At 45.0% G+C, this 27,718-nt stretch overlaps 9 protein-coding genes across 10 annotated transcripts; 6 read left to right on the forward strand and 3 right to left on the reverse strand.

Moving 5' to 3' along the window:
* Window positions 1-1,610: 1,610 nt before the first annotated feature.
* LOC6495826 (C3 and PZP-like alpha-2-macroglobulin domain-containing protein 8) lies at window positions 1,611-4,011 on the forward strand. Of its 2 annotated transcripts, XM_001959629.4 has the most exons (3): window positions 1,611-1,730; window positions 2,657-3,058; window positions 3,348-4,011. In XM_001959629.4, exons 1-3 carry the CDS (start codon window positions 1,721-1,723, stop codon window positions 3,821-3,823), a joined length of 888 nt encoding a protein of 295 aa, XP_001959665.1. In that variant the 5' UTR covers window positions 1,611-1,720; the 3' UTR covers window positions 3,824-4,011. The 2 variants fall into 2 exon arrangements, with proteins under 2 accessions (XP_001959665.1, XP_044571261.1); XM_044715326.1 differs by lacking the exons at window positions 1,611-1,730; window positions 2,657-3,058 and adding an exon at window positions 3,107-3,207 and having other exon boundaries at window positions 3,260-4,011.
* Window positions 4,012-4,531: 520 nt separating this feature from the next.
* Window positions 4,532-5,839, forward strand: LOC116654746 (acidic mammalian chitinase). Its single transcript, XM_032451036.2, has 3 exons — window positions 4,532-4,627; window positions 4,686-5,127; window positions 5,190-5,839. Exons 1-3 carry the CDS (start codon window positions 4,567-4,569, stop codon window positions 5,791-5,793), a joined length of 1,107 nt encoding a protein of 368 aa, XP_032306927.1. The 5' UTR covers window positions 4,532-4,566; the 3' UTR covers window positions 5,794-5,839.
* A 941-nt stretch (window positions 5,840-6,780) lies between these two features.
* On the forward strand, window positions 6,781-8,447 carry LOC6495828 (acidic mammalian chitinase). The gene is made up of 4 exons (XM_032451035.2): window positions 6,781-6,889; window positions 6,947-7,123; window positions 7,183-7,453; window positions 7,514-8,447. The coding sequence occupies exons 1-4, from the start codon at window positions 6,826-6,828 to the stop codon at window positions 8,412-8,414; spliced, it is 1,413 nt and encodes a 470-aa protein (XP_032306926.1). The 5' UTR covers window positions 6,781-6,825; the 3' UTR covers window positions 8,415-8,447.
* A 1,727-nt stretch (window positions 8,448-10,174) lies between these two features.
* LOC116654749 (chitinase-3-like protein 1) lies at window positions 10,175-12,030 on the forward strand. Its single transcript, XM_032451073.2, has 4 exons — window positions 10,175-10,443; window positions 10,496-10,669; window positions 10,734-11,001; window positions 11,058-12,030. The coding sequence occupies exons 1-4, from the start codon at window positions 10,377-10,379 to the stop codon at window positions 11,956-11,958; spliced, it is 1,410 nt and encodes a 469-aa protein (XP_032306964.1). The 5' UTR covers window positions 10,175-10,376; the 3' UTR covers window positions 11,959-12,030.
* Window positions 12,001-13,545, reverse strand: LOC6494788 (chitinase-3-like protein 1). Its single transcript, XM_001959633.4, has 3 exons — window positions 13,461-13,545; window positions 12,957-13,413; window positions 12,001-12,900 (listed from the first exon to the last, which is right to left on the reverse strand). The coding sequence occupies exons 1-3, from the start codon at window positions 13,543-13,545 to the stop codon at window positions 12,009-12,011; spliced, it is 1,434 nt and encodes a 477-aa protein (XP_001959669.1). The 3' UTR covers window positions 12,001-12,008.
* An 89-nt stretch (window positions 13,546-13,634) lies between these two features.
* LOC6494787 (39S ribosomal protein L54, mitochondrial) lies at window positions 13,635-14,473 on the reverse strand. The gene is made up of 3 exons (XM_001959634.4): window positions 14,226-14,473; window positions 14,034-14,167; window positions 13,635-13,974 (listed from the first exon to the last, which is right to left on the reverse strand). Exons 1-3 carry the CDS (start codon window positions 14,326-14,328, stop codon window positions 13,813-13,815), a joined length of 399 nt encoding a protein of 132 aa, XP_001959670.1. The 5' UTR covers window positions 14,329-14,473; the 3' UTR covers window positions 13,635-13,812.
* A 15-nt stretch (window positions 14,474-14,488) lies between these two features.
* LOC6495830 lies at window positions 14,489-15,265 on the forward strand. Its single transcript, XM_001959635.4, has 2 exons — window positions 14,489-14,886; window positions 14,941-15,265. The coding sequence occupies exons 1-2, from the start codon at window positions 14,598-14,600 to the stop codon at window positions 15,102-15,104; spliced, it is 453 nt and encodes a 150-aa protein (XP_001959671.1). The 5' UTR covers window positions 14,489-14,597; the 3' UTR covers window positions 15,105-15,265.
* On the reverse strand, window positions 15,159-17,449 carry LOC6494786 (F-actin-capping protein subunit alpha). The gene is made up of 3 exons (XM_001959636.4): window positions 16,928-17,449; window positions 16,583-16,752; window positions 15,159-16,522 (listed from the first exon to the last, which is right to left on the reverse strand). The coding sequence occupies exons 1-3, from the start codon at window positions 17,166-17,168 to the stop codon at window positions 16,073-16,075; spliced, it is 861 nt and encodes a 286-aa protein (XP_001959672.1). The 5' UTR covers window positions 17,169-17,449; the 3' UTR covers window positions 15,159-16,072.
* A 510-nt stretch (window positions 17,450-17,959) lies between these two features.
* Window positions 17,960-25,365, forward strand: LOC6495831 (DE-cadherin). Its single transcript, XM_001959637.4, has 2 exons — window positions 17,960-19,438; window positions 20,355-25,365. The coding sequence occupies exons 1-2, from the start codon at window positions 18,809-18,811 to the stop codon at window positions 24,249-24,251; spliced, it is 4,527 nt and encodes a 1,508-aa protein (XP_001959673.1). The 5' UTR covers window positions 17,960-18,808; the 3' UTR covers window positions 24,252-25,365.
* The last annotated feature ends 2,353 nt before the right edge of the window (window positions 25,366-27,718 follow it).

Genomic DNA, 27,718 nt, shown 5'->3' on the forward strand with positions numbered 1-27,718 from the left:
GTCTGCCACTGTGTAACGGGCTTCAGGTGTATGTGTTCAGGTGTCTGCGATATAAATACACCCACATAGAACGGGGTGAGCAATGGATCGAGTCTTATCACAAGACAATTTGGCACTCGGAGCGGTTTCTGTGAACAGAAATAGCGCGATTTGTTTGTTTTTCGATTATATCCGCTTGCTGTAAAGCTCTGCGCATGCACGTGTTTCCAACGAAAGAGGGCGACCGACCGGCGAGACAGAGGAAATCCAACTGGCATTGAAACCCCAAGCGAAATTCGAGTGGAAAAGGCGGAACGAAGAAGGAACAACTGAAACAAGGAAGAATAAGCCACGCACCCCCGTTACAGGATGAATACGGAGGCGCCATAATGTGGACACAACACATGCCTCTTATTGCATACCCCCTGAAAGTATGCTTCGTTTTTCGCAAAAACCAACACAGGCCAAGGCACAGTGAACTCCCAATAGAAGTCACTTCTATTTGTACTTTGCAGGCCAGAATTAAATATTTAGGTATTTCGGTTCCGGCAACAGCACACTAAATAGGTTTCGACATAAAGAAAATGTCCTTTTTTATCCTTCCAGATATTGAATTAGTTACTGACTTTTCAGCTTATAATATATAACTTCAAATAAAAATATAAAATACATTTAGTTTCTTAAAGATCTAAACATTGGACGTTATAATAATATGTAAATATTCTATAAGGATGGGTAATACCATTGGGTATTCAATAAAATCATCATGCTTACAAAATTATATTTCTTTTTGAAAGCAATACTTTACCATATCCTGATATAAATTTTAAACTAGTCATTCAATCAAAAAACTAGTTTTGCATAAAAAATAATAAACAAAAAGACATGTGACAACATAAAGTAAAACTGGCACATGACGCCAAAAATAATGACGACAAAATCCGCAGTGCACGGAATGGAAAACACCAATCTTTAGTCTTAGATATTTCGAGTACCCTTTTATGAATAAATATGAATATTAATATTCATTTTATTTCAAAAATATGCTGCCTATAATTTTTAGTTATTATTTTCTAAAAACAATTTGGATACACATTATATTCAGATAAGGTAATAAGGATATTTTATCAATGAAATCACACAAAGTCTAGTCGAAGACTTTAAAACCTGTTCCTGTCTAGCTTGTTATAGTTTTGTTATGCCTACTCATAGAGTAAAAAAGCTCTTGGGGTGTTTTGATGACATCAGCAGTGGCTTTTGAAAACCTGACTCATGGAGGTGCTAAGCGAACTAGTTACAATAGCTACCAGATATACTCTAAGTTTGTAAACTAAGAGTGTACATAGAAAATAAGGCATTAAATAAAGTTAGGAAGTTTTAGTAAAGAGCTTATTTTAAAATATTTATTTAAAGAAAGCCTATCCATTAAGTATTTATCTTAAAAATCAAAGGATCTATAAAGTTTTTTAAGCATTTATATTTTTTATTTAAAAGGTAAAAGGGTATTGCCATAGTTTATGGTATAAAAATGTTGCAATGTTCGGGCAGGTACAGTCGTGTACATTGCGACATAGACATAGACAGACAACACGATCTCTCATCCACCAGAGCTTGAAAAGCTTCTTGAATTTTCTCTCGTTATTATTCTTTTCGGTGCTTACTTCGCCGGTATTTTGGTTTTGGAGCGGCAGTTTGAATCAGAATCTCAGAAAGCGAATAACGTTCAGTGGAAGCAGCAACCATGCCAATTGGTGAGTGCCCCCGGTGGGTGGAGTGCATAGAGTAGTTGGATAACCAGATGGATAATTGAATAAATGCGAAATGGGGGAATGGGTCGCGGACAGAATAAATGATAGAACGAAGAACTTTTTTTGGCCCAGAACCAAAAATTAGAAAATTGTGTCAACAATTTCCTAGAATCGCGAACATAAGAAGTAAATAAAATACATAAATTATATTGTTTGGGAAAGAAGTGATTTCCAAGCAAAGATAGACTCTTTTACAGAAACTTTCACCTTGTGATCACCCAGATCCAATTAACAGCTGCCCAAATGTGCCATTTCGTAAGTTTTTTATATATATTTATGACCTATTAAATTGATTTTCGATGTGGTCATACGCCGCAGTGGCCAAAAATGTGTAGCAGTTGTTGTGAGTCAGACATCTGGTCCTTGAACTCTGACAATAATCAATAGAATTCGGTCGGAATGAATAGTAACCTCTGGGAGACGTGAGATGCACCTAAAATGATGTCATGCGAAATAATGCTGCCTAGGGAAAACATTCAAGACCCATAGAGAAATGTTTGAGGCCCCGTAAAGCTGGCTCACCTTATTAGAACCCGAGAGTGAGCTTGAGTGGAACTCGCTGGAATTTTTTTGTAGACAATAAACAACGTCGATCCAAATGACATCATTTGAATGGCGCTTAGAAGAGCCAAACAAAAAACAGACGCTAAACATTTCACATATATATATGTGAGTTAGAATATGTGGATACATAAAAAGGCTGAAACATAAAAATAGCCACCGAATCTTTCCAGTTCAAAAGTTTGACAGAATTTGTTTTGTGGTTTTCAGATCTTGTTAATTAAAACGTCGAAGTTTTCCCATTCTCGTGGGAGTACAGTTCCCTTCAAAACACAATACTTATGACTGTATCTCTTCTTTTTTTTCAGAAATTAACACCCCCGACAAGCTGGAATACCAGTTCTTCCCGGCCAACGGAGGACTATTCACCTTCAAGGTGCGCGCTCCCAAAGATGCCCATCTGGCCCTTACCCCCGCCCCGGAGGACAACGGCCCCATCTATGAGATCTTCATCGGTGGCTGGGACAACACCAAGTCGGTGATCCGCAAGGACCGCCAAAAGCCCGAGGTTGCTGAGGTGCCCACCCCAGGAATCCTCGATGCCGGCGAGTTCCGTGGCTTCTGGATCCGCTGGTACGACAATGTCATCACCGTCGGACGCGAAGGCGAAGCCGCTGCCTTCCTATCCTTCGATACCGGCAGCTTGTACCCGGTCAACTTCGTGGGAGTCTGCACAGGATGGGGTGCCAGCGGTACCTGGCTGTTAGATGGTAAGTTTTGAATATTTTTTCAAATTGACATAAGACTTTAGTTTGTTGTCATACAAATGTCAAGAGCTCAGATTTATTTATACAATATTTATAAATTTTATAATACCATTTATCAAAATTCATCAATAATGGAATGGCATGGTACCTTTGTAAGCTAATCAGATTCACTATATAGTAAACTAATTGAATTTTTTCACTCAGATATATATTTTTGAGCTACTGACTATGAAGGGCCTAAATAATTTTAAGACTTATTCCGAACATCCTATTAATCATTTCCATTGTCCAGATGCTGCCCCATCGGCTCCCGTCTTGGGCTTCGCCGCACCCACTGGCAGTGGACCTGGATGCTGGGTAGCTGCCGCTAATGGAGAAGTGCCTCCCAACGCACTCCAGGGCGGATTCGACAGCAGCGAGCAGCTGTACATCGCCCGTGCCCGTCACGAGGGCGACCTAATTCCCGGCAAGCTGCATCCCTCCCATGGTGTCACCTATGTGGCCTGGGGAGGCGGCGAGCACGGACACGGCGAATACGAGGTGCTGTGCGCCGGTGGTGGCCAGTGGGTGCCCGTGGATGCCGGCAACATTCCGCCCAACGCTCTGCCAGCCGGCGAGACCGCCGAAGGTGAGCCTCTGTTCATCGGCCGTGCCACCCACGAGGGAACCATCACGGTGGGCAAGGTGCAGCCATCCCACGGCGTCTGCTACATCCCGTACGGCGGCGAGGAGCTGGCCTACAAGGAGTTCGAGGTCTACGTCGCCTAAGCCACATCCCCTGGCCGTATTGAATGTCCAACGCACTGAATCACAATTGTTAATCTGAGCGCTTTACAGTCCAACTGGTCGCATTACCTTTTTATTTATAATTGCATTTCTACTGAATCTCTAATAAAAGCAAACGAGCTTATTGTTTTTCACCCAAATTGGTTAAAAAGAAGAAAATAATAAATAAGGACGAATGACTTGTCTTTGGGATTGGGAAATTATTTCTTAGCCGATGTATGGTATGGGCATAAAAATTAATTATTTGGAAAAGTATTCTCTGAGTGTAATCAATAATAAAAGTTGATAAGAGGTATTTCATTCAAAATAATTTACTTTCCCTCAATGAAAATCAGGTTTACTCCTTCAACTACTTATCAGTGAACTTTAAAGTCAATAAAATTCGAAAATAAACAAATGAGCAATCTGGGATCAATGTTTATAATCAAATCGCAAAAGTAAAATGAATAAGATTTGCTTAATAAACTCAAATAATCAAAATACTTACAAAAGGGCCATAAAAATTCTGGGATAGACAAGAAATCAAGTTGTACTTGACTCTAAGATACGAGTCCCATTATAAATATGGCGAAAAATCCAAAACAAGTAGCACGCGACGAAGCATCTATAAATTTGCCAGACAAGTGGAGTATGGTTATCACGGCCAGAGATAAGGCTGAAGATAGGGACCGATCGGAAAGGTATAAATACTCTGAAGGAACGGGACTGGGCCAGCATTTTGCGAAATGGGAAAACTATTAGCTATTCTTGCAGTCCTCTGCCTGAGCCAGGCGATCGTTGCTGAGCGTGAGTGTAAAAGGATCCAGGTCCAGAAGGGAGTCACTTAAGTTTTCAATCTCTACAGGCATCGTCAACTGCTACTGGGGCACCTGGGCTAATTACCGCAGCGGCAATGGCAAGTTCGATGCCTCCAACATCGATGCTGGCCTTTGCACCCACCTGAGTTACTCCTTCTTCGGCATCAACGACAGCGGCGAGATCATCTCCCTGGACACTTGGTTGGACTACGATCTGGGATTCATCAACAAGGCTATAGGTCTGAAGAGCCAGAATTCCGGCCTGAAGGTTCTGGCCGTCGTCGGAGGCTGGAACGAGGGCTCCACCAAGTACTCCTCCATGGCTGGCGATTGGTACAAGCGCCAGAACTTCATCAACTCCGCTCTGAACCTGCTCCGCAACAACGGATTCGATGGTCTTGACTTGGACTGGGAATACCCCAACCAGCGTGGTGGAAACTGGGATGATCGTGCCAACTTTGTGACCCTTCTGCGCGAACTGAAGGAAGCGTAAGATTCTATGAACTTTCGGGTTTGAATTTTTGTAACTAATATATGTTTGAATCCTCCAGTTTCGCTCCCTACGGCTATGAGTTGGGTATTGCTGTTGGAGCCGGAGAGGGTATTGCCAGTGCCTCTTACGAGATTGCCAACATTGCCCAGCACGTGAACTTCATCAATGTGATGACCTACGACTTCGCCATGGCCTCCGATGGCCAGACCGGCTTCAACTCTCCCCAGTGGGCCGTCGAGAACTCCATTAACTTCTGGTTGAGCCAGGGTGCTCCCGCCAACAAGCTTGTCCTGGGCGTCGGCATGTACGGACGCACCTTCCAGCTGTCGGACGCTTCCCAGAACTGGCCCGGAGCTCCGTGCCGAGGCGGTGGCAACGCCGGATCCTACACCGGCGAGAGCGGCTACTTGGGATACAACGAAATCTGCCTGAACAACTGGGAGACCGTGTTCGATTACGGTAATGCCGCTCCCTACGCCTTCTCCGGCGATCAGTGGGTCAGCTTCGACAACGTGCTCAGTGTGCAGTACAAGATGGACTTTGCCATTTCCAAGGGCCTGGCTGGAGCCATGATCTGGTCTCTGGAGACTGACGACTACCGCGGCCAGTGCGGAGAGTCCTACCCCCTGCTGAAGACCATCAACAGGAAGCTGCGTTGGTAAAGGGTTTCCACAATAGACTGTTTGAATAAAATTTATGAAAATGCAACAGATGTGTGTTTTAAACTTTGGAACTTAGTTTTGGGGCGAAATGGGATTTTCTTAAGAACACATTTTTTGGTTCTATCGATTTTTTTCAAGTCTTTTACTCTGCCCAAAATTTGTAGAGGAATTTCACCATATTCCTAATCTTTTGTTATGGTCTTTGAAGCCTTAGCAATAAATATAATTAAATAAAAGTATAATAGGTATACCTGCCTATCTAGATTTTTAAAAACAAGATGTCCCCACGAGGGAATGTGTAAACGTTCTCATATTGCAATTGTAAATATGAGAACGTTTAAAAAAAGTCAATTTTGTTGTTTTGTAACACTTTATCTTAGTCATCTAAAAGCTTTTCCTGATATTAAGGTCTCTGTCTCAACACCTCATGCCTCATAGCTCATAACTCTTAAAATTTCCATCCATTTATGCGTATAAGTTTTTATTTTAATTTTACTTTCTTATATTGACTTCCCGTCTTTGATAAACAAGCAAATAAACAATAAGGTAATATTTTATTTTTAAATCTATGGCTGGCGATGTTTTTAGCCTTAAAGACGGTGACAATAACAATGTTGTATGCAGCTCTTTGATAAAAGTTCTTAGAATATAAGTTGATTTTTGAAGTGTCTAGGGGAGTGGGATAGCAACAGCTTTAATCATCTTCCAGGATGATGAAAACACGGGTTCGATGGGGGTACGACTATCACTAACACAATCTTCAGATGCACTCAACAATCCTGTCCTGAATATTTATAACATAATTAAATAAAGTAAGTGGCTACATATAGGCTCTTGAGGCTCAAGTCTTTTATCTGGATGCAATATATTAGTGCTTTGTTTTCTATTCGATTCATTTCGATGGCTTATCACCATCAATGGTATGTATAGTAATTTATAATAATATCGATAAGGATCGCCGGTAACTGGCCTATATAAACGCTGTTTCATGCAGCCCGAAGCCATTGCGGCGTTTAACCCACGGGCAACACCATGAAGTTCTTTGCGATTTTGGCTCTGGCGGCCCTCTGCCTCGCCCAAGTGGCCACCAGCGAGAGTGAGTAGATAATCCGGGTCTGTATGGCCCCAGTACTCATACTTCAATCCCCTCCAGAGTTGATCAACTGCTACTGGGGCACCTGGGCGAACTATCGTCCCGGGGATGGCAAGTTCACGCCCTCGGACATCGATCCCTCCCTGTGCACCCACATCAGTTACACCTTCTTCGGAATTAGCGACGCCGGCGAGTTCAAGTCTCTGGACACCTGGCTGGATATGGACGATGGACTTGGTAGGTTACGAAATCTATTGCTTATCTTAGTAGCTACATCAAGAAGTTGTGCCCTCTAGCATTCATCAGCCAGACCATTGCCCTGAAGCAGCGCAATCCTAATCTGAAGATCCTGGCAGTCGTGGGTGGCTGGAACGAGGGCTCCACCAAGTACTCCGCCATGGCTGCTGATCCGACCAAGCGCGCCACCTTCGTCTCCACGACCCTGGCCTTTATTCAGCAATACGGCTTCGACGGTCTGGATCTGGACTGGGAGTACCCTGGACAGCGCGGAGGCAGCGAGGCTGACCGTGAAAACTTTGTGACCCTTTTGCGCGAAATCAAGGAAACGTGAGTTCATCAGGATAATCAAATTCTGGATGTGAAATAAAAGATTCATGTCCTCCACAGCTTCGATCAGTATGGTTTGGAACTGGGAATCGCTGTGGGTGCCTCCGAGAAGTCGGCTAGCATCTCCTACGACATCCCGGCCATCTCCCAGCATCTGACCTTTATCAACGTCATGACCTACGACTTCCACATGGCCCTCGATGGCTACCTGGGTCTGAACGCTCCCCTGCCCGAGGTTACCGAGTCCATTGATTACTGGCTGTCGCATGGCGCCCCGCCAGAGAAACTGATCCTTGGAATTGGCTTCTACGGACACAGCTACCAAATGGCCGACAGCTCGAAGAACTGGCCCGGAGCCGACTGCATTGGACCGGGATCGGCTGGTATCTACACCCGAGAGAATGGCTTCCTGGGCTACCATGAGATCTGCCTCAACAATTGGCAAACTGTGTTCGACGCCGAGAACGGGGCTCCTTACGCCTTTTCTGGCGACCAGTGGATCGGTTACGACAACCAAGAGAGCATCCAGATGAAGATGCAGCTGGTTGAGTCCCGCAACCTGGGTGGCGCCATGATGTGGTCCATCGAAACTGACGACTTCCGCGGCCTATGCGGTGAAACCTATCCCCTGCTGAAGACCATGAACCGAGCTCTGGGCAAGGATGTGAGCGGAGGAGGTGGCAGCGGAGGCGGCGGCAGTGCCACTCCATCTTCGACTGCTGCTCCTACTGCTGCTCCCACAACTGCTACCACTCCAGGAGGTGGCAGCGGAGGTAACGGCGGTATTGGCGGCGAAGGCTGCTCCACCGATGGCTACTTTTGGCGGGATAACAACTGCAACCTCTTCTATCAGTGTTCTAATGGAGTCCGCTATGATTTTGAGTGCGGAGCCGGCTTGTATTTCAATCCTTCCAGTGGGGGGTGCGCCTGGCCGGATCAAGTCCCTAACTGCCCGTATTAAAAATACTATCTAATAAATAAATAATTTGAGAAATGCATCACTTCCATGACTTTTTCTCAAGCTAACCCCTGCCGACAGGTGTGCTTAAGAGATCCATAAAAATCCTGTATTTATGGCCGCACGCATTCGGATTAGATTGAGTGCCACTTGTAGAAATATTTATAAATGAGTATGTGCCTGCCGTAATCGAGGCCCGAAGCAAGTGCAAATGAATCAATTTCAATATTGAAATAATGATAAAAGAATTGCCATTTATGGACCATAAAAGTAATACGTAATGTTATTGTCATTTATTTGAAAAGGTTAACAAAGCTAGACACAGTCATCTATATTGTTTTCCAGACAGGGTTCACTTTTAAAAATGCCATAACCGAAATAATGGAAGAAGTCTTCTTTTCCCACCATTTCATAATATAATCTATATTGCTTTGGCATTTTAGTTATTACACCTTTGCAGAGGGTTTCATAATTTTGCAACGTAGTGAAGAATTTTGTTTACTTTTCGTAATGGACTTGACATAACTTGGCTAATACTTGTCAGATCCGCAAATGTTATACCTTCCCGTTCTTAGGGTTTCGAAAAGAATCATTCTCAATCAAAACATGACTACATAAAATTTTAAAAATTTTCGAAAATTTTCAAAGGGGTAACATCGTGATTTTGGAACAAAAATTAGTCAAAAATTTTTCATCAAGATTTTACAAATATTTTGATAGAAATTGGAGGTGATTAGAACACTGATTCATAAATGGTATTCCGTTTTTTGATCGGTTAAGAAATATTAAAAATATTCACTAAAAAGTGCATCAAAAGTTTAGATTTTGGCCAAATGAAGAATACCAAAAACGATGATCCAGTTTTTAGCTTTTTTAATGGAAAAATATTTATAACTTGGCTAATATTTATCAGATCCACAAATGTTATACCTTCCCGATCTTGGATTTGGGAGGAGAATCACTTTCAATTAAAACCTGGCAACAAAATTTTTGACCTATTTTTCACAATTTTTTAAAGGGGTAACATCATAATTTTGAGCAAAAATCGGTCCAAAATTTTTTTTTCTAGATTTTCCAAATATTTTGATGCAAATGGGAGGGGATAAGAGCACTCATTCATAAATGGTATACCGTTTTTTGATCGGTTAAGAAATAGTAAAAATATTCACTAAAAAGTACATCAAAAGTTAAGATTTTGGTCAAATGAAGAATATCCAAAACGATGATCCATTTTTTATCTTTTAGTAATGGAAAAAAAGCCATATCTTGGCTAATACTTGTCAGATCCTCAAATGTTATACCTTTCCGATCTTAGGGTTTCGAGTAGAATCATTTTCAATCCAAACCTGACAACAAAATTTTTGACCCATTTTTCGAAATTTTTCAAAGGGGTACCATCATGATTTTAGCCAAAATTTGATAAAAAAATTGTTTGCTTGATTCTTCCCATGTTTCTATGCAGATCACAGGGTATTAGAGTCCTAATAAAAAATATCAAAAACGCTGGTTCCATTTTTTCATTGGTTTAACCAAAAATTCAGCTACATCTGTGTCGAAAATGTCCTTGGCTTGAGAAATCCTATATCCATATTGGCCAAATCATGTTCTTAGGTTGATTAATGAACTTTGGGCTTTTTTTCGGATTAGAAGCTTTAGAAAATAATAACAGTCAATTATCTTAAATTTTTTAACCAAAAGTTTTCTAAGAGCAGGCTTTTTTTTCTTGTCTTTGGAGTTCAAAAGCGTTTCCCTAGTTATCCTTGCCTTAGTATTCATTTTTGTTTCGTTATGTCGACACACCAATCGTAACTCGTTCAGAAATAACACTAAACAGGGTCTGGATACGTCCGAAATTGAATTTACACAAAAACCAATTGTAGATCCTTAAAACATATAAACACAAAAGTCCACTTTACATAAGAGACATTTAAATTTGAAGTTAACTTTTCAAGGTCCGGCGTAATTATGGGACCACTTAATTGTGTTCTTGCTGCGATGATCTTTATGATATGCGGTTCAGCAGCGGAAGATTGTAAGTAAAGTCCTACTGAAAAGCTAAAGAAGATAAGGAAGTTTTTTTCTAGATAATATATTTTGCCAATACGACGTGGGTTCCATTGCCTACAAGAATGAGAGTCAAGTGTATCCCTGGTACATAGACACCAGGATGTGCACCCACCTAGTTCTTGGACACGGATTCGGTGTAAACGAGACCGGTGAAGTCCAAATCACTGACGAGTTCCTACTCATCAAACATGGTAAGTGGGAAACTAAAATAATTAATAGAACAAGGGTTACGTTACAAGGCCCCATAACTTGTAGGCTTTCTAAAAAGTGCCGCCGAACTGAAGATTGATAACGTGAAGAAAATTCTGTTTACTCTGGGTGGATGGGCCGATGGGGAATCCCGCCGACTCACCCAAGTGATATCCAATTCAACCAAACGGGACGAGTTCTACAAATCGCTAACCATTTTTTTGAGAAAATGGCGTCTTGATGGCATCCAGATCGACTGGCGCTCTCCTTCCCAGGACAGTAAGCCTGAGGACAAGAAAAACTTTGTCACCTTCCTTGAGGGGCTACGTTTGAGGTAAGTTTCCAAAAAAAAATGTCCCCTTCGATGTAAAAATGAATATTTATATACAGTGCCCAGGAGCATAAGTTCATCGTGATGGTGGCGGTCCTGGGGCGTACAGACAAGAAGACATTGGCAGCCTACAACATCCCCGCTATCGTGAAGGAAGTGGACTTTGTCAACCTGATGCTGCACGAAGAAAGGGACGCTCACAGCCGGAAACTAGGCTACAATGCACCTCTCTATGGCCCCGAAAAAAGTATGGACGCTGCTGTTAAGCACTGGTCGAAGGCTGGACATGCTCCCAAAAAGCTAATCATGGGCATTCCTCTATTTATGACCTCTTATACAATGGATAAGAAAAAGTCCACAGTGGGATCCCCCTCCAAGGGTCCAGGCAAGACGACGCCATATACCCGTCGTCCCGGTTTTATGACCTACAATGAGTGGTGCCCTAATACCAAAAAATGGGCCATTAACTTTGACAACAAGTTCATGGTGCCGTATGCCACCCAAGGTGACCAATGGGTTAGCTTCGAAAATGGACAAAGCATTTCGGCAAAGATGAACTTACTCAAAAATAGCAAACTGGGCGGCGCTATGGCCTGGACCGTTGACGCGGATGACTTTTCTGGCAGATGCGGCCAGGAGTTTTCCCTGCTCTTTGCCATCTTCGAGGCGCTGGGAGATATAAAGACGTTGCTCACCACAACCCCCAAGTACGAGCCCAGTGGACTTTGCCCAAGGGATGAGTGGAAGCGTGATCATTGGGACTGTCGGCTCTACTATGAGTGCCGCAATGGACAGCGATATTACTACGAATGCATTAAAGGAGAGTTCTTTGATGAGAAACTAAAATATTGCCGCCCCGAACATGAAGTGGAATGCAAACAGGACTTTGTTATTTGGCGTCCGGGCATGCCCCTTTATGACATGGAAAACTTTCCCCGTAATCTAAAAATAGTTGAGTAGGCACCAATCCCCCAGAAAAATTGTGTCATCCTGTTGGTCGTATTAAAGTTTTAGCAATTTACTGACGATAAATAGTTGCAGGACTTCGTATTTGGGTCAAAACCTAGTCCTGAAGGACATTCAAAACTGTGGGTGATGCCGTCGTTGCAGAAGTAGAACTTGGAGCAGTTCTCAGGGTCCCGGACGTATCCTTCCGTGGCGTCTGCCGGACAACTATATCCCTCATTAGACTCGGTAATCTCATTAGATTCATCCGTCAAACCACTGGGGGTTTCACTTCCAAAGAGTACTTTGTTTATCTCATGGAGTAGGGGATATCGCTGGTTACCACAGGTGCCACGGAAATCATCCGACTCCAGGGACCAGATCATGATGCCACCCAGCTGGTGTTCCAGAACGTATTGTGCCTTCAGAGAGAGACTGCGCACATCCTCGTAACCCACCCACTGGCGTTGTTTGTAGGCGTAGGGGACATTTTGTTCTTCTTCCCACTTCTGTGTCCAATCCTCCTGCTGCATGAGTTCACACAGCTCATTGTAGCCCAGGACCCCTGGTTCTCGCGAATACTTTCCCGCTATTCCCTTTCCAATGTGGGGTGATCCCAGTTCGTGATCCTCGGCGTTGGCCAAAGTGAATGTCCGGCCATAGAAGGGCACGCCGAGCACCAGTTTTTCTGCGGGAGCTCCAGCCTGTAGCCAATATTTGACAATGGCGTCCACGTTGAGCTGCTGCTGGCGTCCTGTGGCATCGCTTTTATCCTTTTTTGAGCCATACAATGGGGCATTGATGCCCAAAACTGGATCCCAAGGTCCGTGAAGATCATAGGCCATGACATTGATGAGATCCAGATAGGGAACTATTGCTGGAATATCGTAGGATATTTCTGCGGAGAATTGGGCAGAACCTACAGCGGCAGTCAGTATAAAGCCAAAGGGTTGCAGACTAAAAAGGAGTTTTCATGAAAGTCATACTAATTTGAAGTTAAGTCTTGTACTCACCCTTCTTTAAGCTCTTTTAGGAAGGTAATATAGTTCGTGCGATCGTCGTCGTTCTCCAGACTGTGACGCTGTCCTGGATACTCCCAGTCCAAGTCCAATCCATCAAATCCATGTCGCTGTATAAACTTGACTGTATCGTCTATAAACCGCGAGCGCTTTGCAGGATCGCTGGCCACCAATGAGAATTTTTTCGAGCCCTCATTCCAGCCGCCCACGGCTACCAAAGTCTTCAGCGTGGGATTCTTTAGCTTCAGGGCGTTGAAGTTCTTTATGTTTCCTCGACCGCTGTTATCCTCGAGGTCGAGATAGGCATCGATGACCCGAAGCTGACCTGTCTCCTCGATGCCCAGAAAGGCGTAGATCAAGTGAGTGCACAGGAAGGGATCGATGTCTTCCACTCCGAACTTGCCTAGTCCAGGACGATAAGTCGACCAAGTTCCCTGATAGCAAACGACATCTAATGCGGGGTTACTAACTGGTTATAATCCTTTAGCCACCACTTACTTGAGGTGTTTTTTTGAGCAGCTAACGATGTAGCCAACAGGAAGACCCCAAAAAGCACCAGATACCCCGACGATGAACTCCACATTGTAACTGATTGAAAGCTCTACCAGCTTCACGTTTTTTATACAAGAAATCGAATGTCAACAAATACCCCTTTTTTGATAAGGACTCTGATATAGTGTAAAATTTATTTGCGGTTTTTACCAGAGAACAATAAAGTGTTTGTACACTTGTTGCTGCATAACAGCAATGTAAATACGAGCCAACATGATTGCACCCTGGCGCGGGTTGAGGGCCAGTGTGAGTCTCCAAAATCAATGATAACACCTACGGCTAGCCGTAATTTAGGCTTCTAGAACTTTTTCAACTTGGATAGCTGGTTGTTCCGCCGCAGGGCCAGTTTCCTAAGTCGCCTCCAGTACTGTTTGGTGTTGGGATCCAGTTCGTCTAGAGGAATGATGCGTTCCGTATTCAGAGTCCATAGCCATTCAGGATACTCGGAATCTGGCTTGATCTTGATTAAAAAGTAGGATGTTAGACAGGAAATACTTCCCATTTGGGCACACAACTCACCTTGACATCCTGGCCGGTCTTCAGGTAGTTGCTTCCGCAAACGTAGTTTACCAATTTGTTGGCGTCCGTCTCCACTGGAATGATCTTCTTCTCCATGATGGGTCCCAGCTTGCCCAGCTTCTTTTTCTTTCCCGCTGTGGATAAAGGGACATGAAACCTTTTGGTCAATCTGATAAACATTTGGATGCTTACCTGGCGCCGCCGGCTTCACGGCGTAGCTCCGCACAGGATTGGACAACGCCGGGGCTATTAAACGCTGTCTCACCAGGTTAAGTACCGTTGTAAAGTTACTCATCGTCTTGTCTTGTTTGCTAACCCTCTAATCGTCAATTTAATTGACAAATAATGGTTTAAATTTGCAGTGGCACTTGATCGCTGCGTTTTGTTGTATAATATTTCAAGCACAAGTGTGCCTGCTCCAAAAATATGGTCCCACAGAACATCTGATAAACCAAAACAAAAATATATCGGTTAGATGGCCACCTCTAAGCCCCAAAACCGGCAATAACAAATATTACACAAGCCAAAAAGGCAAGTAATCAGAGTTAATAAGTGAAACACACAATGGTGGGATTTCGAATGCCCTCCAACCGCACCCTAGGGACCATATGCGTCTATGGCGCTGTGGCTTCCATATCTGCCGTCATGTACATGCGCTGGAAAATGGAGGACCGGGTGCGATCCTGTGAATATTACAAACTTGCTCTGAAGGGGCTCCGGCAGCATAGAGGAGCGGTTGGACTGCTGGGGGAGCCAATTAAGGACTTGGGAATAGATCTTGGCAATGCCAACAACAACTGCAATGCGGAGAAAGCACAGTTTGAGGTATCAGTGCGAGGGAGTAAGGACAAAGGTAAAGTAGTCCTCCATAATCTTATCACCAGATTCTCAAAGGCTTCTTCTGCAGGAACCCTCTACTTCTGGGCCTCCCACCAGCCGGAACAGGGCTGGCTCATAGATCGATTGGAGCTGGAAACCAAGCTGAATCCCGAAAAGCGGTTTCTGCTTAAAAAATCGGAAGAGCTGAACTTAACCGAGACCATTAGCCAAGTTCCCGTCCAAGAAGTGTAAAATATCACGCTGTCGAAGATTAATTTTTTAAGCAAAGAAACACCTAGGGAGTAGTCCGATTCAATTAGTTTATTTTCATTAAATTTGACTAATTCAAGCAATCTTAAATGTTGTATAGTTACGCTCTTTAAATTAAAAATTTGTTGTTTTATAAAATCAAAGTCTTTTGTTATTGAAGTGAACTGCTGACGGCCAACTGCCGTTGAATATTAAGCTTATATCGTATTCGTGTTCATGTTTTTTGTTGTAAATAATCTGGGGGAAGTATTGTGTTTTAGAGAAAACTGGATGGGTGCTCGTGGTCTAATGATACTGCTTAAAATAGTGTAAAGGCGTTCGATTCCAAGGCTCTGATATTGGTTTGGCCGAATCGCGAGGCCCTCTTACAGTTAGGCTGGCCAATTCTGGCCTTCCGTAGGTTGCTCGTCTGGACATCTTATTTCGTGTTCGATTTGTTTAAAATTAGAATAATACATAGGTCAAAGTACATGATAAAAACCGCGTTTAATGCTCTTCTTAACCGATAAAGGCGACTATTGGTGGCGATCGTGACTCAAACGAGGCAACAGAGCATCGTTCGCCGTCAGGCTTCAATCATCCAAGTTCATTCATCGCGCAACCAAATAATTTCCGGTCGTAGTTAATATATATAGTTATGTTATGTATATGAACTTTCATCGTTATATAACACATTGTAAATACACGCTGTATATATATATATGTATGTATATGATCGTATGTATATAGCAATTACACATTTATTATCGGCAGGAACCATCCAGCTTAGAGTTTGGTTCGCCCGCCTGCTCGTGTTCGTATTCGTTTTACCGCGCTGCTTCGGATTGGATGTTGTAATGCTAATGCTGCTGTTCGGCTGGTATCTATGCTCGCTTGGCCGTGGCAAGTGGAAGACTGTTGGGTCGCTTCGTCGACTGTGTGCCCTCTGCTTCCGCTTGCACCTCCTGGTCTTATTGCGTCTTCAGTTCCTTGCCAATGCTGTAAGAGACGATCTTGCTCCAGTCGATCTTGGTCCTGGTAATTGGCAGTTGGCGGCGCATGGCCTTGAACGTTGTGTCGGACATCGTTTGGTAATTCTCTGAGATGGCTAGTTGGTACTCGTTCTCTGCCTCCTCGATGAGGCGAATCACTTCCTTGGCCACCTGCTGCTCGTTGCTAACCACAACGCTTTCGCGGCACTCCTTCGAGGACACCAGTTGCACGTTTCCGTCTTCGTAGTAATGCACCTGCACCTTCAGAACACCTTTCAGTTCGGCGGTGCTGGTGCCCGCCTGGAAGGTAACATGCCACTGTGAGCGCCACCGTCCGTTCCAGTAGTTCTTCGGCTGAAACTGGTGGTCTTCGATGCAAATCGTTAGCGTAATCTGGTTACCCTGCGACTTTCCAAAGACCGAGCTGACCTACAAACAAAAATCACAACAATTAGCTGTAAGAAAAGTCTTGTGCGGCGTTCAACTCACTCCGTGTCTGTAGTGACTGGCAGTATATGCGAGCGTCTCCAAGTCCAGGGCTGCCCGCCAAGGTTCTGCACTGGCATCTGCCTCTACGTCCTGATAGTCGGAAGCCTCTTTCCTGAGGTGATCGTATTTAAAGGCCTGCTTTGTGCGCGGATCGTAGAAGCGACCGTTGCCTAAAAATAAAAAGAAGAGTTGCAATCAGCTTATCAGCGTTGAAAGTATTAGGCGACCCGCCGAAGATATCAACAAAAGAGTTATATATATTTGCGGTTTCGTACAGGGGGTCATGACTCACAATCACGCAAAGACAGAGGAATTCCATTTATGGGCATTGTCCCATCCACTTACCCAGATCGTTATACTCCGATATGATGGCGTTGTGCTCGCTTCCCTCGATGCGGACCGGAGTCAGCTGGTCCTTGTTGTACTGTGAGAAGGCGTGGCTGGCCCCATCCTTCAGCAAGGTGTCGTTTTTGAGGAGCTCGCGCACATCATTGAACACTTCGTTGAACTCGCCGGGTGGCGCGTGCAGGATGAAGTCGGAGACGATGCGCACCTTCTCCGCGTCGGTGATCGGAGCCTGTTCCATATCTGGGTGCTGGTTGGTTGGTGATTCACGAAATCGGGGCAGGGGCAGTTGTTTGGTTTGGACTAATTGCGGGACGGTTGCACCTAACGGCTCGCGGGTCGGGTATTGGCAGGGTTTTCGATGAGCTGCTGCAATAGTGTGTCTTTTTCCGAATGGTTTCTTCGGCTTTTCACCAAATGGCTATTTTTTCTCTGCAATTAATGGTGCTATGAAGAAGATGACGGCGATACCAGTGGTGGACCAAGAACCGATGATGGTTTTAGTGGTAAGGAACCAAGGAATGGTTGTGAACTTGGCTAAAATAAATTTCCCATGTAGTGTCATCTCCAATTACCAGTCAATATACTAAATAGCAACTAAAAGACTAATTTTAAATAGATTTCGTTGTTATAATCCCCATTTTTTATACTGATCTAATGGAAAATCATAATATTTCTCTTTTTCGATATGATTCCGCCCGGTTCATGAATTCCCCTTTTCAAATTCAATGTGACCAGTTAGTAAAACCTCAAGGTACAAAATTCCTAAGGTACACAATCCACATAGGCATTTCCCCACCCTTAAGATGAAAGACAAATCTTGTTGCTAATATTTTAAATTATAAAAATAATTGCTACACGTATTATGTTTCATATTTTACTAAAATACAGAGTAAAATTCCTGATAGGATTTTTTTTTAGTGTAGAAGGCCCAACATGTTCCACACAACTTGTGTTTGCGACCTTAATGTGACCAAATAACATCCAACCGACACCTATATTCGATAACTTATCGGAAAATATTCCGATATGAATACATTTTTGTACATCCCTAATGGGTCACACTGCATTTTCACCTCGAACTGGGCGGTTGCGTAGCGCGTCGATCGCTTAAACAGAATTTCAAACTCGGTACCGCGCGTTCGTGCTAAAATTGATTTGACCCTGTTTTTAAAATCAATTGAAGGAAAAAATACAGTTCTCAATTAACGAATATTTTGTGCGATTATAAGAAATTGGTAAAGTTCTCGGAAGTGCCTTGTTCTCGGAAAGTTGCTAACACCCATACCAGCGCGAATAACTGAAGCAGCGGGGACGCACACAAGCGCGCCTTTTTGTTAGTGTGCGTGTAACCACTTTTTACCTGGTCTTACCTGTTTGCGGAGCGAGTGAAAAGGCCAGCGAAGGAGAGTTCCAAAGCGGACGGGCCAAAGATAAAAGTGAACAAATCCAGCAGCTGCTCAAGTCGGAAATACTGAGGGCGCGCACTGTACGCCGTGATCATCATACTCCGTTCCCCTACTCCGTGGTGCATCCGTCGATTTTGGGGCTCGATTCGTGGATAATTATTGGCATTATTAGGCGGTTGCCATGAAGATGCAGTCCCAGTCCAAACAAACTTTGCAGCGTCGACGTCAGCGCTAGTTCCACGCCTACTACACGCACAGTAATCAAAAATAGTGGAAATAACAGAAATAGTGAAAATAAAAAGGGCAGAAACCCACCTTCGAGCAAAGGTGTATGCTGGGCCACTGCCCCGCCGGTGTGTGAGTGCCAGTGCGAGTGATTTCCGAATAATACTGGGTGAATCACTGGGAGAAGCTAGTGCTAGTGCTCAAGATCGTTCGCTCCAGCGGAGATGGCGTTTGGCTGCTAAACGAAATGTCCACAAACGCCCAACAACGACTCTACGACAGCGACTGCATCAGAATGTCTGCCAATCAACAGATGACATCCGATCCGGACCACGATCCGGACCATAATCCCGCCCAGCAACAGACGCACCAGCAGCACAAACGAAAGTGCCGAGTGTGGAGTTGTAGCCCCACGAGACTAGTTCTCCTGGCTGCTATTGTGGCGCTCCATGTCCTTACGCCCGCCCTCGCATTCCACAATGCCCCCGCCGACAATCACAAGCCCGCCTTCATGAACTGCGCCGGGTATGCGCCCAAGGTGAAGGAGGAGCAGCCGGAGAATACGTACGTGTTTATGGTGAAGGCGGTCGACCCGGATCCCGATCAGGAGATCCGCTACAGCATCGTCCAGGCGCCCGTCGAGCGCTCCAAGTTCTTCATCAACCCCACCTCGGGTGTCATTGTGACGGCCCACACCTTCGATCGCGACGAGCCGATTCACGAGAAGTTCGTCTTCGTCACCGTCCAGGCCACGGACAACGGTCTGCCGGCCCTCGACGACGTGTGCACCTTCAACGTCACCATCGAGGACATCAACGACAATGCCCCGGTCTTCAACAAGGCTCGCTACGACGAGTCCATCTCGGAGAATGCCCAGGTGAGTTGGACTTTCAAGCTGGCAGTTGACAGTCATTTGATCCTCTCGCTGGAGGGCCTAACTCGCGGACCCTGGATTACTGCGGTTGGGCTTCTTCAGTGGGATGGTGGATTAAAGTGATGTCATACTGGTTTCTATTTTTTATTTTTTTGGACAAATTTTGAGGGGATTTGTTCCTAAAAGTTAGAGGCTAGAAGAGGAGCTAGTCGATGTTAGACAAGGCTGGTTTTTAGACAAAATCTATAGCTTAGAATCAATAGTTAATAAAATAGATAGAAAAATTACAAAACAGACTTCTATAAACTCTTAAAATTGTCAGAAAACCTTAAGAAAACAGCTAGCTACTTATTATTTCAAGTTTTCTGCACAAAAATGCGTTTATTTTACTCATCAGACCTAAGAAATCATTTGTATAATCATCTAAACAGACTTTTGTTTAAACTTTAAACAGACTAATCATGTAAGAAATATTTCAAAACATACTATATTGCCTCTAGATACCTGCCCTGCAGTACCTGCAACATTAATTAGCGGCCAGTACGAGGCAAGCCACTGCCTAAGAGGAACTAGTTTCCCCACCACAGGCGTAGGCGGCAGAGTGCTAAGACGGGTTTTCGGGTTCATTGCTCGCCGGCTCGATATTGGAAACCTTGAAACGCCTTCCTCCGCCCTGGCTTTTGGCCATTTTCATGCTTCCATGCTTCCATGCCTCCATTCCCCAGTTATTTTTAGCCAAAGCCCTGCCAGTGGCGGAAAGTAGCAAGAAGGGCTTCAGTTTAGTTCGGGCCTTCGCTTAAAAAGCATTAGAAGAGAGGACTGCGGGATGTGCTTCTTCCTGGTCTGGGCAAACCCCAAGGAAAGCCAAGAAGAGGCCCAGTGGCTGGAATAGATCCTAACCTTTCTGTTCTACTTGCAGCCCGACGCCGTGGTGATGTCCATCAGCGCCAGCGACTTTGACGACGGAAATAACAGCATTGTGGAGTACGAGATCCTGCGGGAGCGCGACTTCCAGTATTTCAAGATCGACAAGGAGTCGGGCATCATCTACCTAACCCGGCCGATCGACAAGCGACCGGGCCAGTCGTACGCCATCATCGTGCGGGCGTACAACATAGTGCCGGACTTGCCGCAGGAGGCGCAGATCGAAGTTCGCATCCGTGTGGTGGAGTCATCGAACAAGCCACCCTCCTTCGTGGATCCCTACGACACGCCCATCTACCTGAAGGAGAATTTCAAGAACTTCTCACATCCAATCGTGACACTGCAAGCGGTGTCCAACATGCCAGAGAACCCGGAGGTGATCTTCGAGCTGATCACCGGACGGACGGAGCAGACGAACGGCAAGAACACGTTCGTCTTCGACCAGATCGGCAATGAGGTGACCATCAGCCTGGGCAAGCACCTGGACTACGAGGCCATCACCGACTACACGCTGACGATGAGCGTCCGGAACACCCACGAGCTGGCCGCCGAGCACCAGATCAAGATCAAGGTGGAGGATGTCAACGACAACATACCCTACTTCACGGAGGTCAAGTCGGGAACGATACTGGAGAACGAGCCGGCCGGCACACCCGTCATGCAGGTGCGCGCATTCGACATGGACGGAACCCCAGCCAACAACATTGTGTCCTTCGAGCTGGCCGACAACCGGGAGTACTTCACCATCGATCCAAACACGGGCAACATCACCGCCCTGACCACCTTCGATCGGGAGGAGCGCGACTTCTACAATGTCAAGGTGATTGCCAGCGACAACTCGCCATCGAGTCTGTTCGATAACGGGGAGCCGAATCGGGGACACCAGGTGTTCCGAATCTCCATCGGTGACAAGAACGACCACAAGCCGTACTTCCAGCAGACCATGTACCTGGCGGATAAGCTGCTGGAGGACGCCAACACCAACTTCGAGGTGATCGAAGTGAAGGCCGAGGACAAGGACAACGCCGCCCAGATCCTCTACAGCATCGAGAGCGGCAACATAGACGACGCCTTCAAGATCGGTCTGAAGACCGGCAAGATCACGGTGAACAAGCGGCTGGACTACGAGACCATCACGGAGTACGAGCTGAAGGTGCGGGCCTTCGACGGCATCTACGACGACTACACCACCGTGGTCATCAAGATCGCCGATGTGAACGACAATCCGCCGGTGTTCAAGCAGGCCTACAGTGTCACCATCATGGAGGAGACCATGTACGACGACTGCATCCTGACGGTGGAGGCCTACGATCCGGACATCAAGGACCGCAACGCCGACCAGCACATCGTCTACTCGATCGTGAAGAATGACGAGAAGCGGTTCAGCATCGACAACAACGGCTGCCTCCGGCTGGTGAAGACTCTGGACCGGGATCCGCCCAACGGCCACAAGAACTGGCAAGTTCTGATCCAGGCCAACGATGAGGACGGCGTCGGCACCACCCTCAAGAAGGTGCAGGAGGTGACCATCACGCTGAAGGACATCAACGACAATGCCCCCTTCCTGATCAACGAGATGCCAGTGTTCTGGCAGGAGGGACGCAGTCCCGGCAACATCGTCAAGCTGCAGGCCACCGACTACGACGACACGCCCGGAGCGGGTGACTTCACCTTCGGCATCGACAGCGAGGCCTCCGCGGACATCAAGAGCAAGTTCAGCATCAACGACGACTACCTGCACGCCAACGTGGAGTTCGACCGCGAGCAGCAGAAGGAGTACTTCATCCCCATCCGGATCAGCGACTCGGGGGTGCCGCGCCAGAGCGCCGTGAGCATTTTGCACGTGGTGATCGGGGACATCAACGACAACGCCATGAGCGAGGGCTCTTCCACCATCTTCGTGTACAACTTCCGTGGCGAGGCGCCGGAGACGGACATCGGACGCGTTTTCGTCGAGGATCTGGACGACTGGGACCTGGAGGACAAGGAGTTCCGGTGGAAGAACGACGTTCGGCACGAGAACTTCCGGCTGAACCCCAACACCGGCATGATCACCATGCTGAAGCACACCGAGGAGGGCGAGTACGACCTCCTGTTCTCGGTCACTGAGTCCTCGACCGCCATCATCACCCACTCGGTGGACGCCAATGTGACTGTGATCATCCGGGAGCTGCCCGAGGAGGCGGTGGACAAGAGCGGCAGCATCCGTTTCATCAACGTCACCAAGGAGGAGTTCATCAGCGTGCCGCGAGACAGCATGCCGCATGCCCTCTCCCTGAAGGATCAGCTTCAGATCTCGCTGGCCAAGCTCTTCAACACGTCGGTGGCCAATGTGGACGTGTTCACGGTGCTCCAGAACGAGAACAACACCCTGGATGTGCGCTACTCCGCCCACGGGTCGCCCTACTACGCCCCGGAGAAGCTGAACGGCATGGTGGCCCAGAACCAGCAGCGCCTGGAGGACGAGCTGGGCCTCCAGATGCTGATGATCAACATCGACGAGTGCCTGATCGAGAAGCTCAAGTGCGAGAGCTCCTGCACCAACGAGCTGCACAAGAGCTCGGTGCCCTACATGATCTATTCGAACATCACCTCCTTTGTGGGCGTCAACGCCTTCGTCCAGGCCCAGTGCGTGTGCGAGGCGCCTCCGATGACGCCGTGCCTCAACGGCGGTACGCCTCGGTTCGGGGAGAACGACGTGTGCGACTGCATCGACGGGTTCACCGGCCCGCACTGCGAGCTCGTCTCCGTGGCCTTCTACGGCAGCGGCTACGCCTTCTACGAGCCATTCTCGGCCTGCGACAACACCCGCATCAGCCTGGAGATCACGCCCCAGATCGACCAGGGCCTGATCATGTACTTCGGACCGCTCAACTACAACCCGCTGCTGCCGCTGTCCGACTTCCTGGCCCTGGAACTGGACCAGGGCTACCCTGTGCTGACCGTGGACTACGGATCGGGCGGGACGCGCATCCGGCATCAGCACATCAAGATCGTGCCCGACCGCACCTACCAGATAGACATCATCCTGCAGCGGGCCAGCATCGAGATGACCGTGGACAACTGCCAGCTGTCCACCTGCATGAGCCTGGGCGCCCCGCAGGGACCCAACGAGTTCCTCAACGTGAACGCGCCCCTGCAGCTGGGCGGCAGTGCCGTCGAGCTGGAGCAGTTGGGCCGACAGCTGAACTGGACCCATGTGCCTGGCCAGAAGGGATTCTTCGGATGCGTCCGCAACCTGACGATCAATGAGCATACCTACAACCTGGGCATGCCCTCCTACTTCCGGAACATCGACAGCGGATGCCAGCAGTCCGTGGCGGTGGCCTTCAGCTTCGGCATCGACCGGAACTTCATTATCGCCATCATCGCCTGCCTGGCGCTCCTCATGATCATCCTGCTGGCCGTGGTGGTGCAGAAGAAACAGAAGAACGGTTGGCATGAGAAGGACATGGACGACATCCGCGAAACGATCATCAACTACGAGGATGAGGGCGGCGGCGAGCGCGACACTGACTACGACCTGAACGTGCTACGCAGCCAGCCGTTCTACGAGGAGAAGCTCTACAAGGACCCCCATGCCCAGCAGGCGGGCATGCGCGATCTCAACGACGTCCCGGACATCGGTGACTTCCTGGGCGACAAGAAGGAGACCTGCGACCGGGACGCAAGCGCCTTCACCGTCGACGATGTCCGGCACTATGCCTACGAGGGCGACGGCAACTCGGACGGCAGCCTCTCCAGTCTGGCGTCCTGCACCGATGACGGCGATCTCAACTTCGACTACCTGTCCAACTTTGGGCCGCGCTTCCGCAAGCTGGCCGACATGTACGGCGAGGAGCCCTCGGACACAGATTCCAATGTGGATGACGACCAGGGCTGGCGCATCTAGACATCTCCGGAGGTCGGATGATGGTAATTGAAAAGACTTTTTATGTGGTAAGAGAGAGATATAGTGCCGGGACAGGGAGCCGGCCTAGCCGGTCGCGTCGAGGGATATGATGTATTTATATAGTATGGGTTAACTGTATATTATGGATATACATATATGATTTACGAAGGAGGAGTGTTGCAAGGGCCCGGGGGAACACGTTTTTGTTTTCTGTTTTTGTAAAATGCAAAAAGTGATCTTGATCTTACGTAATCGAACTATACAAACTAAGGCTAAGCAACTCCGAACAAAACCCAATTATAATGGAAACTGTCAAGTGGAGAAAACACAACATACAGTATAGTAGGGGGGATATAGTAGGGTATTCAACAAATCAAGTGTCGAACCGAAATCGAAATTCGAATTTCAGAAAACCAATTATTCCTATCGAGAGAATAGAAAACAGAATGCATTTTTCATTGCGTATAAACATAAATTCCCAACTTTAGTTGTTAGTTTAATTCTAATTTATCATAAAAGGCATTAAAAGGATAGTATAATCCGGGGGGGATCATAGTATAGACTTTATTCAGAACCCTCTGAAGCTTCCAAACATACAGAACTTCACAACAAAATCAAACAAGAACTCTATTTGATAAGAAGAGTCCCTTACTTTTAAGTTATCATATATAGATATATGTAATCGTAATTTATATAGACCGGTGCGCCCCATCAATACCAGCTAAGTTCTTAGGGTTGTCCTCTAGTACGTGTATAGACCAGTCTATAAGTCTAATTTAATCAAAAATCGAATTCGGGAAGAGTTTGGCTCTTCCTTAAGAGTATCATATCCACTTATAGGCTATATCCATGTTATAGCCATGTGGATAGACATTAGAGACATATCTGTGTAAGAAATAATGTTCAATAAATAAATGCGATATGTATTTTTGTAAGAATTTTCCGCACTAAGGTATAATATCTTTTACATGCCAAGTCGAAACAACAGTAACAACTGAAATACTTTATTTATAAAAGATATAGTATATAATAAATAATTGTATATTTACAAGAAAACGAGAAGCCACACCACACAATAATTGTGTCAAAATAAAAAAACATAATAAAATTCAAATCTTTCCTGTTTTTTTTTTGATTATTTTTGACCGACAGCCCTCGATCAGTTGGAAGTAAAATGTTTACAAGTGCCCGCCAAAAGGGGGGCTGCTACTATGCCATACATAAGTGTCTGATCTAAAGGGGGGGAAGAAGTATACATATATACACTAGTCGGCATATATATTTTGACATAGCGATGCTTCATTTTCTTTTTCAATTATTTCTTTATTTAAAGGAAAACAATTATTGATTTAATTTCAAATAGATATTAGTAATGTTTTATTACCAAAATAACAGTTTTAGGTTTTTTATAAATGTATTTTGTATTTATTTTTTAATTTAAACTAAAATAAACTAAATTCGATAGGTGGCATAAGTATTTTGACATAGCTTTGTTTCACAATTAAATATAACAGAGTGCAACAGTGATTCTGAACCTTTATAGTGAAATAGTAGGAATTGTTTAACTGTTCGAGTATTACACAAAACCGTGTATAAAAAATTGTTTAACACCCTAAAAATCTTGATTTATTTTAACAAAACCAGTTTTCGGGACTTTTTTGCGCTTAAAAATTCCTAAACTCGTTTTTTTAAACCGATTTCAAAATTGCCGATGTTTTTCAATAGTTAAAGGTTGTAACTTTTGAAAAAAAAATATATCTTCGATTTTTTTAGGCAAAAAGGACAAAATTTTTACACCTGAAACTGACATTTTCGCCTTTTGATCGTGTTTTTCGGATTTTGACGCCAGTTTTTCGGTACAACTTACAAAATTTCTGTCATGAATGCCACATATCAATGTTGTCTCATTAATACTGAATAAAAAGAGACAAATTTCATTAAAAAACTATGAAAATTGTTGAAGTTATAACGGTTATTCCAAAAAAAGTCAATTCAACATTGCGAGCACTATAAGAATAAGAGCATATTCCTACTGTTTCTCCGGTGCGCTCGCAATGTTGAATTGACTTTTTTTGGAATAACCGTTATAACTTCAACAATTTTCATAGTTTTTTAATGAAATTTGTCTCTTTTTATTCAGTATTAATGAGACAACATTGATATGTGGCATTCATGACAGAAATTTTGTAAGTTGTACCGAAAAACTGGCGTCAAAATCCGAAAAACACGATCAAAAGGCGAAAATGTCAGTTTCAGGTGTAAAAATTTTGTCCTTTTTGCCTAAAAAAATCGAAGATATATTTTTTTTTCAAAAGTTACAACCTTTAACTATTGAAAAACATCGGCAATTTTGAAATCGGTTTAAAAAAACGAGTTTAGGAATTTTTAAGCGCAAAAAAGTCCCGAAAACTGGTTTTGTTAAAATAAATCAAGATTTTTAGGGTGTTAAACAATTTTTTATACACGGTTTTGTGTAATACTCGAACAGTTAAACAATTCCTACTATTTCACTATAAAGGTTCAGAATCACTGTTGCACTCTGTTATATTTAATTGTGAAACAAAGCTATGTCAAAATACTTATGCCACCTATCGAATTTAGTTTATTTTAGTTTAAATTAAAAAATAAATACAAAATACATTTATAAAAAACCTAAAACTGTTATTTTGGTAATAAAACATTACTAATATCTATTTGAAATTAAATCAATAATTGTTTTCCTTTAAATAAAGAAATAATTGAAAAAGAAAATGAAGCATCGCTATGTCAAAATATATATGCCGACTAGTGTATGTATATATAGGAATTTATATAAATGGTAAGTCATTGACTGAGGCGGGAGCAAGCGCCCGCGTCGGAAAAGCGTCATTATCTTATCAACGGAAAGTAGGTTACGTTTGCCTTTAGATTCGTTCGTTTTGAACAAATCGATTGCGGTGCGAGTCAATGAACAAAAGTGGAGCAATTCAATGGGTAGCCGAGTGGCGGCGGTGGCGGTGGCGACTGCCATGGAAATTGTGTATCTATCGCAGCAGGTGCACTGCCGCCAGTTGCATTCCTCAGTCCAGTATCTGCATCTACGATCGCCGACGCAGAGAAGTTCCATTTAGATTTGCATGACTGATATGTCTGGGAGTGACCCAGGGGTCGTCGGTTGTTAGATATGGTTTTTACTTCCAGATGGAATCGTTGCAGCTGCCTCTCCGGCTGAAAATTAATGGTTTGTATAGAAAATCAATACATCTCATAGAGGGCAGTGTTTGGGGAGTCTATAGAAATTGAATAAAAACATATAGCCATAAATCTTGGATCTACTTATAAGAGATTCATGGAGTATTCTGGGAAAAAGTACTTTCCAACCAAACGGAATGTGAAGAGCAGTCGTCGAGGGGCTTTCGAAGGCATCAACTTCATCATACATACATACATGTCCATGTCAAGGGTCTATCAAATATTTAAATTTCAAA

The sequence above is a fragment of the Drosophila ananassae genome, chromosome 3L, assembly GCF_017639315.1.
Source record: "Drosophila ananassae strain 14024-0371.13 chromosome 3L, ASM1763931v2, whole genome shotgun sequence".
In the NCBI taxonomy this organism is placed as follows: domain Eukaryota; kingdom Metazoa; phylum Arthropoda; class Insecta; order Diptera; family Drosophilidae; genus Drosophila; species Drosophila ananassae.